This window comes from Monopterus albus, unplaced genomic scaffold, assembly GCF_001952655.1.
Source record: "Monopterus albus unplaced genomic scaffold, M_albus_1.0 scaffold399.1, whole genome shotgun sequence".
Taxonomy (NCBI): domain Eukaryota; kingdom Metazoa; phylum Chordata; class Actinopteri; order Synbranchiformes; family Synbranchidae; genus Monopterus; species Monopterus albus.
This window is the reverse complement of record NW_018128279.1, coordinates 307,943-318,310: the sequence shown is the minus strand read 5'-3', so window position 1 is coordinate 318,310 and position 10,368 is coordinate 307,943. Positions and strand designations below refer to the sequence as shown.

The following is a 10,368-nucleotide window of genomic DNA, read 5'->3' as shown; positions in this document are numbered from 1 at the left end:
GGAGTGGATAGAGGAGAGACAAAAGAAGAAAAGCAACAAGATACAACAATCAAACACTGGTCAGGTCGATGTGGCTGGTGACTGCTTATCAGAAACATAGAGGGCCAGGGCAACCTGCAGAAAGGTACAGGGAGAGAGGAGACACAGCAAAATAACCATATGTAATATTGTGGTAGATACAGTATGTTGATGTAACCATAATCACTCATAAAATAAAGTACCTCCCGCCCCACCATGTTTATATGTTCAGTGACTAATTTAGCCCTATATTTTGCTCAGTGTTTGTTCAGTAGGCTAACAGATTTTTAGGACTTTTCAGTTTTATCACACAGTTTAAAACATGTTAGAAAATCAATCCAAAAAATAATCAAATGTAATAACTTGGATCACTTTGGGGAAGTAATTAAAATAGTAGCAGGAGGGAAAATGTATCCACAAAACCAGGTGCAGTCGGAAAAGTCCAGTAGATGTGATTTTGTTTTTTTTATTAATAAGCTTTATTCAAAACGTACATAACTAACAAGGCAATATAACATTTTGCTAGTATGGCCGGGGCACCGGGGGATGTCAGGCCCAGATGGAGCAATTCCTACTGGCCTGAAATAGTAATAATAATAATTTAAAATGTATTTGTACATCACTTTTCTAAACATCAGTAACAGAGTGCTTCCCAAAATGACATCACATTTAAGATAGAACAAGCAAGAAAATAAAATATCAACAATTCTCCAGTCCACTTCAGTTTACTAACCAACTCCAGGTTCATGAAAATGCCAAAAAATAAAAACTGCCAAAGAGAGCGCTTTTCTTACACATGAGGTAACTCGTTCCACAGCTTAGGGGCTAAAATTTGAAAAGATAGTCACTTAGAAACTAACAAAAATAACTTATCTAAGAGATCACGATGACATATCATAATTTAAGACTTATGATATAACTCGGGGCTAGGCCATGCAATTTTTTTAAGTTATTAAAATAATCTCAAATTTAATTCTAAAATCCACAGGTAATCAGTGGAAAGAGGTCAGAACAGGTGTATTTTCATGCTGACGTGTGCTTATCAAGAGGTGAGCAGCAGCCTTTTGAATCAATTGAAAACAAACAAGAGAAGACTTATATATACCAATATATAATGCATTACCTTAGTCCAGTCTACTCTAAATCAAAGCATGAATAGCTATCTCCAGATCCTATTTTGACAAAAACAGCTTAACTTACATATCTCCTTGTGCCTGCCCCCAACTGTCAGTGGATCACCAGCTTTGTGATGGACAGGAAGCAGCAGGTGAGGTTGGTGAAAGCCACATTCAGCACCTGGTCAATCAGCACAGGCACCCCCCAGGGATGTGTGCTCTCCTCGCTGCTCTTCTCCCTCTACACCAATGACTGCACCTCAGAGGACCCCTCTGTTAAACTCCTGAAATTTGCAGATGACACAGTGGTCACTGGTCTCATCTGAGATGGTGATGAGTCAGCCTGAAGTGGACAACCAACATCATCACCAAGAAAGCACAGCAGAGGATGTACTTCCTGCGCCAGCTCAGGAAGTTCGACCTGTCCCAGGCTATAGAGGAATTATTGAGTCTGTTCTCTGCTCATTCATCACTGTCTGGTTTGGCTCAGCAACCAAAAAAGGACCGGAACAGACTCCAGCGACAGTCAGGACTGTAGAAAGAAAAGATCATCGGTGCCAGCCTGCCCTCCATGAAGGACCTGTACACCCTACAGATCAAAAGGAGGGCGGAGAGGATCACTGCAGACCCCTCACATCCTGGACACAATCTGTTTGAACTCCTCCCTCTGGACACTGTTACAGGTCAGTGCACGCCAAGACAAACAGGCACAAGGACAATTTCTTCTCCCAGGCTGTCACTGATGAACACTTAACCCAGGACTGTGTCACTGGACACAGCAATAACCCCGGTACAATAAGTTGTAAATGTAACCATTGTATATATCTGTGTGAAAGCTCGTCTACAACAATGTATATGGTATGTGCTCATATGGTGCCCAAATTAATCCTGTCAATTTAAGAAGGTGCTCCTAACAATAATTCATTATGTGTATAAAGATTTGTTATGTGTGTAAAGATGTGTGTCCACAGAGTTTCTCTATCTCCCATTCAAACCTCACCACCATGGGCAAGACCAAAGAGCTGTCAGAGGAAATCAGGTACAAGACTGTAGACCTGCACAAGGCTGGAATGGGCTACACGACCATCATCAAGGAGCTTGGTGAGAAGGAGACAACTGTTGGAGTGGCTATTAACAAAAGGAAGAAATGCAAACTAACCATCAGTCATCCTCGGTCTGGAGTGTTAGACCCAGTTCTTTAGTTGAAAGCGTGAGAAGTGAAGACAGAAAAGGACTGTATAAAATCAACAGAAATTTATTCAAAGTCTAGTCACATGTAGAGCATTACAGTGCTGGACTCAGAGAATCAGAGCTTCCACAGGAACTCCATCATCAAAGAGTGCTGGACCATTGTCTGTAGTTCCATTTATCTTTATCTGCCCCGGACAAAGGTTGGACTTACACGTCCAACGTGAGCAGGCCAGCCTCTGCTCATGTCAGCTACTAAATATGCAAATCAAATGGTGTGTGAACATTGTAATGCCAGGTGGTAGCTAACAGAAACACAAACATCTGCTCATCTTCAAAGGGCAGACATGCTGTCTATAAAAACCAACAAATGAACAGTAAATACCAGACATTTGGTTAACTTCAAAGCACAGACTTCCTGCATACACATTCTTTAACAAATAGGAGATGCTAAGCAGCTCTAACAGTCATCAATGCAATAGTGATACATAAAGAATAAATAAATATAAAAAAAGAAACTTAAGTTCATATGACTCAAATATTACAGGAGCTCCGTGCAAGATTTCACCTCACGGGGTAAGGATGATCATGAGAAAAGTGAGGGATCAGCCCAGAACTACATGGGAGGAGTCTGTGAATGATTTCAAGGCAGTTGGGACCACAGACACCAAACAAACCACTGGTAAAACAGTATGCCACTATGGATTGAAATCCTGTAGCACCCACAAGGTCCCGCTCCTCAAGAAGGCACATCTACAGGCCCATCTGAAGTTTGCCAATGAACATCTAAATGATTCAGAGGAGGATTGGGACAAAGTGCTGTGGTCAGATGAGACCAAAACTGAGCTCTTTGGCATCAACTTGACTCGCCGTGTTTGGAGGAAGAAAACTGCTGAATATGACCCTGGTGGTGATGGTGTTCCATCCCTACAGTCCAACACAGAGGTGGGAACATTATACTTTGGGACTGTTTCTCCGCTAAAGGTACAGGCCGACTTTGTTGCATTGAGGGGCCAATGGATGGGGCCATGTATTGTAAAATCTTGAATGAGAGCCTCCTTCCCTCAGCCAGGACACTGAAGATGGGTCATGGATGGCTCTTCCAGCATGACAATGACCCAAAACATACCGCCAAGGCAACAAAGGTGTGGCTCAAGAAGAAGCACATTAAGGTCATGGAGTGGCCTAGCCAGTCTTCAGACCTCAATCCTATAGAAAATCTGTAAAGAAGACTGGACCAAAATCCCTCCTGAGATGTGCACAAACCTAGTGACCAGCTGCAAGAAACATCTTACCTCTGTGCTTGCCAACAAGGGTTTCTCCACTAAGTACTAAGACATGTTTTGCTTGGGGATCAAATACTTAGTTTACTCACTGAAATGCAACTCAGTTTATAAGAGCTGAATATGCTGTGGAGCACAGATAATAGCATGTACTATCCAAAGTATAGGTGGAAGAGCTCATTAGATGCTGAAAAGATGCTGATTGGTGAGAAATTTATGAATTTTGAAATGTTACTGCATTTAAATATATAAAAGAGGAGCCAAATCAAAAAAGGGAAGAAGAAAAGCTGAAAAGAAAGAAGAAATGTTTAGAGACAGGACTGGAACAAAGAAAGGTGGAGGTAAGCAGGAACAAAGGAAGGAAGTAAAAAAGCAAAGAAAGTTGAAAAAGGAAATAAAATAGCAAGGAAAGATGGAAAGAAAAGAAATATAAAAGGGAAGGATGAAAGAAAGGTGAGAAAGGGTGGAGGACAGACAAAAGAGATATGAAACAAAGAATGGGAGGAATAAAGGAAATAAGGATGAAAGGAAAGAGGAATAAAAACATTCTACCAAGAAGGTCAATTTCTCTATTGTTATTGTTAGAAGTAGTGGAAAATATTACTACTGTTAGATATACTATTAATGAGAGTAGAGGTAGTGATTGAGCTAGTATAGGCAGGGATACTGCAGTAGTAACAGGTGAGGGCGCTTCATGGAGTAAAGAGACTCAGTTAACATAGATACTGACTGATGACATGTCAACGGAGTGACAATTACAATTACAAAAAAGGAAATTTTATTAAATTTATCTGTCTATATAGCACCTTACAACACCCAAGGGAGCTCAAAGTGCTTCACAACAAAATGTATAAAAATAAAAGCAGAACATGTTTAGACACATTAACTAATAAAAAAGAAAGCAAATTAAAATTACACAAATTTAAAACCAAGGTCTGTAAGCAACTATAAAACTCCTGTACATTAAAAATTTGTCAAAGTACAAACAGAATATAAAATCAGAAAGCCTGTAAGCACCTGTATAGCGCCACTGATATAAATTAAGTGCCAAAAGCCAGCCTAGGTGTGCCTTTAATTTAGACTTAAAAACCATTAACTCGGTTTTAGACCGAAGCTCAGGAGGCAGGGTATTCCAGAGTTTGGGGGCATATACGGCAAAAGAACAATCACCCCACTTTTTGTACCTTGCCTGCGGGACACCCAGAGACAAATGCTCAGAGGAACGCAGCACTCTGATGGAGGTATGAATAGTTAAAAGATCAGTCAAATATTATATTACTGCATTTGTTGCTGCTTAAAGTGCCTTAGATTTTGTGTTACTCATTTATCTACTTTATATTTAATTTGTATTTTGTGGCATTCATGTGGACAGCAAAGTAAGAATTTCATTGCACAGGGAAACACGCTTCCTGAGTGTGCATATGACAAATAAAGACTTTGAACTTGAACTAAAATAGGCTGGAGCAAGGCCATTAATGGCCTTGAACATGAACAATAGAACCTTAAAATCAATTCTAAACTGTACTGGAAGCCAGTGAAGAGACTAAAGGACAGGGGTGATGTGAGCATGTATCAACCTGTCTTGCAGTACTCAAAACCAAAAATACAAATTTTCTCACTATAATTTTCCCCAAAGCATTGTAATGATTTACCCAGTGACTTAGAGTGAATAGAGAGCACAAGCTATTACAATATAACAAACAATGAAAAAGTTCAAGCTATCAACATGACCCAAAATGTACTCTGCAACTTGCCACCAAGGTAAACTAGTTGGACCATACAAAAAAAACCTCTGTATAAACCGTATTCTAAAAGTTGCTTTATGAAGATAAATTAAACCCTGTCCCCCTTCCTCTTTAGGTAAAAATAAAATACTTTGTAGCACCCAGTGTAACTTATTCCCCTCTTGCAATTTCAAGAAGAGTCCCGCCAGAGGCGATGCCATAATACTGATGCTATCAAATTATTAATTATTATAGTTCACCCTCTATATGACATACAACTGTCATCATTTACCCAAACTACCCTCCATCCTTTCCATCATTTTCTGTTGAGTCTGCATGTTCTCCCTGTGCCTGTGCGGGTTCTCTCCGGGTACTCCAGCTTCCTCCGAAGTCCAAAGACATACAGCTTAGGTTGACTGGCTACTTTAAATTGGAGGAGGAGCATGGTGTGGGTGTGTGTGGTTGTTTGTCTACATGTCAGCCCTGTGATAGACTGGACCCTGCATACAACTGTATATACATACCTGATCTCAACCTTATTTGTAAAACTTTCTAGAGAAGGGTTTCATACTGTACCACCACTGTAAGATACACTGAACATGCAACCCTATTGAGGAATAAGCGGTGTAGATAATGTATGGATGGGCCTTGCCCTTCATATAGTGAAATTTATGGCTTGGGTGGAACTTGTCAACTGGTTTTCTGTTCATGGCACCTAAATATTTTCTGGTTGTTACCTGACTCTCCCTGTGTTCTGTTTGGTGCTGCTTGCTTCTGTTGATTGCCTACCAGTTGAGTACATGAGTTTTTATGTTCATCTGCCCCAATTTTGAATGATGGCTTTGAGTCCACACAGTGTGATACAAAACGTTGTAAGACAACCTGCTTAATCTGAAGCACTGAAGCTCACTAAGCACCAATACTGTGTACAATGCCTTGTAGTCTCTGAATCCGGCTTTATGGGGTTATGACCTTGTTAATATACTAATTAATGGCAGAATTGAACTGCTTGTGCTTTTACAGCATTGTGTACTCTATGAAAAAAATATTTGTGCTCTTGTTGTATTACTGTACAAATGCTCACCCTGCAAAAGCTACAAAACCCAGTCAGAAATAAACCCTTTAAACCTATAAGCTCCTAAAATGGTCCTTATGGCCCTTCCTGCCATTGGTCTTTATAAACCTTCCATCAACATCTCTGAAATCTGACCTGATTGTAGCAGGGATGGACAGAATAAGAGTGTAAGAGTTGCTGTCCTCCATGTTGAAAGCCAACCCAAAACTTTTATTTAAATTTGAGGAACAAAAATCAAAGAGTGAGGAGGGATGGAGGAGGGAGCCATGACAGAGGATGCATGAGACCATCCTACACACTCAAGTCTTTTACCAGAGACCTCCAACACTTTGTTGGAAATCTGCTGTAAATTACACACTGCAGCTAACTGAAATAATCTGAAACCACAACAGGTGTGGTGAGGGCAAGCATAAACCATGAGCCAGCCTTCAGACTGGCTTTGCCACATATGATTTGGAGTATATAAATGCATGCAAAATGCAATGAAGTATGTTCTTCTTCTATTGTTTCCTGATATGTTATTCTTGGTACCCTTTCCTCACAGTTACCACCATAACTTTATAGCTTCTCAGTTCCCAGATACACTGGGCAAGGCACCCTTGACTGTGCTGTTAACTCAGTGTTAACGTTTTGAAACAATGTGCATTTTTCAAACACAAACAAAAAACCTGAAAAGGGACCATATCTCTACTCTAACTCCACTTCTTCATAATCAGATGTCAGTAAATGCAAATCTGCAACTTTTCTCAAGCCTGTGCATCATCTTACTTAATGATCTCTGTCTCATCAGACCCAGGGGTCCCTAACCCCCAGCAACCTGGAATATTGGATGGAGGACATCTACACACCAGGCTATGACTCACTGCTCAAGAGGAAAGAGGCAGAGTTCAGGAGAGCTAAGGTGTGTAAGATTGGAGCACTGATTGCAGCTGCTGCCTGCACTGTGATCCTGGTCATTGTTGTTCCAATCTGCACCATGAAGTCATGAGAATATCAGGATGGAGGGGTCCAGTCTAATAAATGATAAACTCTTGCTGTTGTCCATTACTGTTTGTGGATTTGTGTGTGTCCTGGCAATATAAATGTGTTGGGACTTGACAATGTCACTTGGAGGTTTTTTGCTTTTAATGCAGTTATTTAACTTCTGGTGGTCTTCCTTACCAGTATAAAATGCTTCTGACAGGTAATGTGCTAACAGAAATGAGTTCAGTAAGTGCATAACTGTATATCCATTAGTTTAACGGTTGTAGTTTACTGTATTGTTCAGAACTGTGTGGTATGTTGGAAGCTCACTGATTTACTTGTCTGTCTTAAACAACTGCAGCAGTTGATCTCTGAACTAAACTGGATTTGCTTATTGTAGCCAATATATATTTTAATTTTTGTATAATTACTGTACAGTGTATTATGATTAGTTATTCTGAAAATCTGGTTGAATGTGAGAATTTATCTTCACCAGTAACAGCAAGCATTTAATGAAATTTGTGCATATTTTTTTCTAGATAGAAGTATATTGAAGTACTTTAGTTAACAATAGATATACTGTATTTATACTGTATATAGAATGCAGATAGAGTATAACTACACAGCCAAGCTTAAGATATTAACATACTCTTTTCATAGCCTGGTATGCCTTTGTTTTGGTTCAGTAGAAAATAACAAACTTAGGTTAGCCTATTTATAACCCAGTGCGTGTTAAAAAGTAAGTTGTTATTTTTCTTATTGTCAACAAATCCCCGTCATGTGTTAGTTCATCCTTTCCATACTCTCTGGCTTCATTACTGACCTGAGGCACATCCCCAAGCCCACTGTTTGTAAATCTTTGCACATAAAACACAAATATAAGATTACATCTCTAAAGTTCAGCAATTTTATAGAACAGCGGGAGTTTTAAGTTGATATTACTTAAACAGGGCACATTTACATAAATACATTCTGTGACTGTAGTATTTCTGGCAGTATATGAAATTAAGAAAATGGGGTGGAAAAAGTTTGTATTGCCATAGTAATGAATGAACATGACAACTAGTGCTATTATGCGGTTCACCAGCAACAGCAACATTGTAGTGCTGCCAGAATGCTCTGGAACAACACTCCACCACTTTTTTATTTCTCCAAGAGGAAAAAGAACAGGCCTCCTGGCATAATCTGGTTAGAATTCATAATGCTGCATTATTGTGAGTGCTTGAAGATCCAGTTATTAGTAGAGTACAAAATGGACTGCTCTAAGTTGTGATAATAAAATTTAAGGTGTGGTGACTGATTCACAATGTTACTCCAGTGGACAACTGGCACCTGCGAGTGTGTTTTGTCCAACCACATACTGTATATGATGACATGGATGGTTCAGACACAGTTTAGCATCGACTACAGACTCCATTTACAAAAGTGACAGAATAAAACTCAGATCATCCAGACTGACAAACTAGAGCATGATCTCCAGGAAGGGCTGTGGAGACAAACACCAGATGTGATGATCAGCAGCAGAAACAGACGTTACATTTAATTTCAGTGATGCTGGGATTTAAACAGACTGTATTACCTGTGTACCTGTCAGTGATCAGCTGTAGGTCTGTATGACACAAGCAGGGTACAGGATGGCCAAACTTTGGCACATGCTGACTAGTCGCAGCCCTGTGCACAGCTGATGTGTTCACTGTTGCTGGTTGACATGTAAACCAACATGAAGCAGGAGGAGCTCAGTGAAGAGTCAGTACGTTTTGGAGTCAGTTTAACACTGGAGGGGAGAGCATCTATGTTCTTATAGATTTAGGAGGCATTTGATGACTGGTCATGACAAATAGTGGGGGGAGGTGGGTGGACAAATGTCCATTTTTCATCTTTTGGGAGGACACTGTCCCCTGTGGAGATTGTACCCTGGTTCTGGCTACAACATTCACCCTGTGACAAACGGCTCCTTATTCATTGTTATTCTGCCACACCAGAAAATAAAGTCAGTCTAACATTAGATGGTGTGAGCAATTATAGTTGCCACGGAAAAGTGTTTACATGGCTCTCAAAACAGGCTACAACTTAACCGTCTGTGTGCACACACCTGCATCGTGGGTGTGCTCCGGTATTTCATGAAATAGTACTACACCTCTGATATTCACCAAAGCTAAATGACAGCAAAGAATCATTTCTCCTGCATCATACACTGTAGGCTATTGAGCATAACCTTGTTCCAAGGCTTCTTCTCCAATACTCTTTGTTTTTTAAGGCATCACACATCAAAATTAAACCACCATGTCTGCTTTGCACTCAAATGCTCATCTTAAAATCCATTATTCCCAGTAGGAGCGCTTTGTCCATCTTGACTGTGACCATTTTGTTCCTGTTTTCACTGAGTAAAGTATGAATCCGTGAGCAACAGCTCAGCTGTTTGCCTGCAGCAAAACATCCAGGTCTGCAAAGTGATGCAGGACTTGTCTAAAGTGAATATCAATGGCACCTGCAGGATTATATTTCATAGTACACACAAGAACTGCCTTTGGCAGCATAAATCTTGTTTTAATGAGAAACCTGTATCATTACAACAAGATACTTTGCTCGTTTTTACAAGACTTTCAAGTTAAAACATTTTTCATGCTATTATGACATTCTGTATTTTTTGTAATAACATGACCGCTGCACATCTTGGAGTGAGTGCAGCGTGCACATTGTCTTTGAGCAGCACCTCCATAGTGTTATACTATGGAGGTAATAATAGTGATAAAAGTAAGGTCTAGACCTTACTTTGTAAAGTGTCCTGAGATGACTTTTGTTGTGATTTGGCGCTATATAAATAAAATTTGATTTGATTTGATTTGATTTATACATACATACATACATACTGTTGGGTAAAATTATTAACAAAGTCATACTTTAAGGTTGATTCTAACATTTGATTGAATTAAGAACTTAGTTAGTAGAAGATTGACACTATGTTTGTTGATTAGTTAACCTGTTTGTTTACTTTGTGTATG

At 39.7% G+C, this 10,368-nt stretch overlaps 1 protein-coding gene across 2 annotated transcripts in view; it reads left to right on the top strand.

The window, feature by feature from the left end:
* minar1 (membrane integral NOTCH2 associated receptor 1) overlaps window positions 1-10,171 on the top strand; it is a 67,339-nt gene extending 57,168 nt beyond the window's left edge. For both annotated transcript variants that reach the window (XM_020586234.1, XM_020586233.1), the window contains exon 5: window positions 7,194-10,171. In XM_020586234.1, the coding sequence (XP_020441890.1) occupies window positions 7,194-7,391 (198 nt within the window). In that variant the 3' untranslated portion in view covers window positions 7,392-10,171. The remainder of the gene's footprint in view (window positions 1-7,193) is intronic.
* The last annotated feature ends 197 nt before the right edge of the window (window positions 10,172-10,368 follow it).